Source organism: Salvelinus sp. IW2-2015, linkage group LG1 (genome assembly GCF_002910315.2).
Source record: "Salvelinus sp. IW2-2015 linkage group LG1, ASM291031v2, whole genome shotgun sequence".
NCBI classification, from domain to species: Eukaryota; Metazoa; Chordata; class Actinopteri; order Salmoniformes; family Salmonidae; genus Salvelinus; species Salvelinus sp. IW2-2015.
The window spans coordinates 15264898-15268976 of record NC_036838.1 but is presented as its reverse complement, the minus strand read 5'-3'; the positions used below and the strand labels follow the sequence as shown (position 1 = coordinate 15268976).

Below are 4079 nucleotides of genomic sequence, written 5' to 3'. Positions count from 1 at the left end.
ACACACACACAACACACACACACACACACATACACCAATAGAGCCCCCCGCACCTGTGTATATACATATATGTGTGTGTAAAGAGGGTGGACAGGTGCCTACAAGCCACCGCCAAGCAAGCAGCACAACAAACGATCTGTAGCAAGGCCCTGAGCCAAAATTCCACTCCCACTTCTCCTCCTCCCCTCCATCCCTGTTCCCGCTACTACAAATATTTGGCAGTGTTCTCCCCCTTAGGTCATCCGGTTTACTACAACTCTGATTGTGTTGTGTAAGAGGGGGAGAGCCAAGTGCATGGATCGCAGACAGTGGTGTAAAATACTTAAGTAAACATACTTTAAAGCACTACTAAAGTAATTGTTGGGGGTATCTGTACTTTACTATTTATATTTGACCACTTTTTACTTCACTGTATTCATAAATAAAAAAATGTACCTTTTACTCCATMCATTTTCCGTGACACCCAAAAGTACTGGTTACATTTTGAACACTTAGCAGGACAGGAAAATTATCCAATTCACTGCCTCTGATCTGGCAGACTCACTAAACACAAATGCATAATTTGTAAATTATGTCTGAGTGTTGGAGTGTGCCCCTGGCTATTTGTACATTTTAAAAACAAGAAAATGATGCTGTCTGCTTTGCTTAATATAAGGAATTTTAAATGACTTTTACATTTTGATACTTAAGTATATTTTAGCAATTACATTTACTTTGATACTTAAGTATATTTAGACCCAAATACTTTTAGACTTTTCCTCAAGTAGTATTTTACTGGGTGACTTTTACTTGAGTAGTTTTCTATTAAAGTATCTATACTTTTACTCAAATATCACAATTGGGTATTTTTTCCACCACTGATCGCAGAAGGTGCCTCATATCTCTCGCTTTCCTATCACCTGACTGAAAATTTGCTCAAAGCGGTTCTTGGGTAATACGTCATCTGGACACGCTGCGGGTGGAGGGATTGGGGGGTGTCGAGAGAGAGGTTGGAAGTAAACGTGGCAGGCATTGAGGTTTCATCAGAGGGAGAGAGGACATGGAGAGGTTACTTAGAGGGCGGGCAGTTGGAAGTGACTAGGGGGGGTGCTTTAGCGGTGGTTGGGAGCGATGTGGTTGCTTTAGCGGTGGTTGGGAGCGAGATCAGGGGGCATTGAGGTTTTAGAGTGGACATGGAGGGGAGGTTTCTTTAGAGGGATGGGGAGGGGACCGAGAGTCGGGGGGCATTGTAGGAGGAGTTTTTACCTGTGCTGAATATACGGTCCCAAGCCGTGGTGTGGTCCTGCCATGTTTTGGTGTTCAGTTTTTTGTGGAGCTCCACTGGCGTGACCATCATGGCGCCAAATGTGCTCATCATCTACACATCCACAGAGAGAGAGAGAGGGGAAGAGAGAGAGATACTTTAAATGTAACAATCAAATAAARACATACAGTACATGACAATKYWACAATTTATYGTTGCAACCAGTCATTTTCAAAGTCTACCTCCAGTGTTTCAATATCAACTTATAGCACAGGACCAYGGTTACCCTAACAAAATGTTGTTTAAAAGACGTTGTAAATACATGCATGTCTCCTGGCTGCTGAAGATATTTGTTTGCCCCAGTAAATTCCTGCCTGCCCAGGGACCAGTTTCAGATAGTCTATTGACTCATCAGTAACTGTAGCAGTGGTGATTAGCACACTCACTAAAGTGAACTCAGTGAACTGCACTCTATCTATAGGCTCAGAGCGATATCGCAATATAGCTCTGTCACAAAAAAGATCACTAAAATCATCCCCAAGCCAGGGGTCTTCAGCTGCACCCACAATACCTGTATCACTATAGGCAAATAGTAACTGGATGTGTAAAATCAATGACCACTTACCGTCTTTATGGATGTGATAAAGGTCATAGCCTCCTCGTTGACATTGTCATCCAGAAGCCCGAAACGTTTGTCGTAGAGCACTAAGCAAATGGCTGTAATTAGATAATAAAACATTGAAAACATTAATTGAGTCACAACATGCATTAATGTATTATTGATTWAATTTTTCCTCAGTAGCAAATCAATTATAATGTCCATTCATTCTAATAAGACTTTTACTTAATTTTGTTTTTAAAACAATGAAATTATCATTAGAATAATTCAAATGATTTAATACATCCACATTACATATAAGCAACAATCTTTATTATAAATATGTATATCTAGCTACAAATATGTTATTTATATTATAAACAATAGGCTACTTACTCTCCATTGACCATTTATTCAATTCGAAGTACAAGTCCTCAAATTGTCCATTRTCAGTCACTTGCCCAATTCTACTAACGAAATCGGCCAACACCTACATTTTGGAGACAATAAAAAGTAATTATTTGATCAAATTCACCTTGAAATGTGCAGTTTTACCGCAGATAAATTATCTTACAAACCTGGTTTATTTTTCCATCAAGTTTCGCGACTTCTGTGGGTTTCATAAATTTCTGCTGAAACGCRCTTCTCACCCTCTGCCAGTCTTCCCCTTCMCTGAAAATCAGCAGGAAATATATGAATTAGTAGGCTACGTCTGTTAAAATAGATTATCTGTGTATTTCTGTTGAGCAAATAGCACGATATCATAGGAATACTGAAAAGTGCCACTTACAGAATAAGAAGTCCATATGCCTCGTCTCTTAAGTCTCGGTATGCTTTCCAGGGTTTGATCTCCAGACGCTGTGGATAAGCGCTCTCCTTTCTGTAGAGTGCCTCCACTAAGCAAGGTGCGCCAATATGGACCGATTCAAAGGAGCCGAGTTTCATCCGGAAAATCTTTCCGAATTTCTTATGGTAATCAATCTAAAAGGAAGAAATATCAGACACAAAACATTTAATCCACCAATAAAACAACTTAATTATTTATTATAATAAAATAAAATAAAACATCTGTCGAATTGTTTTTAGTTTTTATTCTTCATCTTATTATTCTTATCGTTATAATATATTTTTGTTATCATTTACCAATGCATTGTGTTGTCTTTGCAGCCCTCCTTTGCGTAGTAGTTCTATCAAACTGCCAAATAAKGGCCAGTTGGTGGGTCCAGGTATCGAGTCAAGGCTCTGGGTCTGCGAGGGAAGACCGTGTCGACAAGGCGCAACCAATGTAGCATCCTTCGGGTCCAGGACGCACACTGAAGATGTTGGCTTGAAGTGCTGCAAACCAACCGTTTTCTTTTTTAACAATTCGACTATCTGTGGTACCTTTTGGATTTGTGCTCTCATTCTCGTGCTGTGATAGGCTAAAAAAAAAATASTGGGGCACTAATTAATTTATTTGCTTTGTTGGAAACTTGGAAGTTTCAGTGTTCTCGTTTCTTGGAACTGTGACGCCTACCACAATATATATACTCTTGACAGTGTTTATTCACAACCAATCAGGGATCGGGCTTGCATGGTGTGGCCGGCGAACCCACACCATTCATTTATGAATCCAAATTGCGAGGATCGCATGACCCCAGATAGATGCAGGAAGTGCCCTTGCCTCATAATTTATAAATAAACATATCGGCCTAAACTGAAGGTGACGCAGTTCGCTTGAACCATCAGCAGWCACACTATGAGGGCATGTCAGCGATGAGGATGGCATGTTTTTGGATTTTGAAGTACCATGTTGTTGCCCTATAAAAGTGCTTACTCACTGAGTGTCATTTGCCATCGTAATAACCTTGAACATTGAGAAATGTTTGCTGGCGTGCTTAGGGGGAGCATGTGGGTTTTGTAATCCCCTAACACTGGAGCACACACATGGGTACAATCACAATGCACACAAAACACAAACACACATGCATGACACTGACCAGTGGCGATTTTAGCATGTAAATCTTGGTGGGGCAAGCATAGCCACTACACAACACAGCACTAAACAATACATTAATTGCTGTTAGGGCCTACATTAAGCTGTCCCAACAGCAGAGTCCCAACAGCAGTCCCAACACCTTACCACTGCTACACCTGGTTATCAGCAGAGCCCTGTCTGGCAGCGAAACAGTTAATTCAGCCTCATTTACCGCCTTTTAAAAAAACATAGCTGATATGGCTGACTTGCTTAAATGTGGT

At 40.5% G+C, this 4079-nt stretch overlaps 1 protein-coding gene across 1 annotated transcript in view; it reads right to left on the bottom strand.

Annotated features, from left to right (window-relative positions):
- LOC111961723 (1,25-dihydroxyvitamin D(3) 24-hydroxylase, mitochondrial) overlaps nt 1–3347 on the bottom strand; it is an 11122-nt gene extending 7775 nt beyond the window's left edge. Inside the window, exons 1-6 of the mRNA XM_023984204.2 lie at nt 2985–3347; nt 2632–2822; nt 2420–2513; nt 2238–2331; nt 1869–1960; nt 1246–1357 (exon numbers count right to left, since the gene is read on the bottom strand). Coding sequence (XP_023839972.1) covers nt 1246–1357; nt 1869–1960; nt 2238–2331; nt 2420–2513; nt 2632–2822; nt 2985–3245 — 844 coding nt within the window. The 5' untranslated portion in view covers nt 3246–3347. The remainder of the gene's footprint in view (nt 1–1245; nt 1358–1868; nt 1961–2237; nt 2332–2419; nt 2514–2631; nt 2823–2984) is intronic.
- Between the last annotated feature and the right edge of the window lie 732 nt (nt 3348–4079).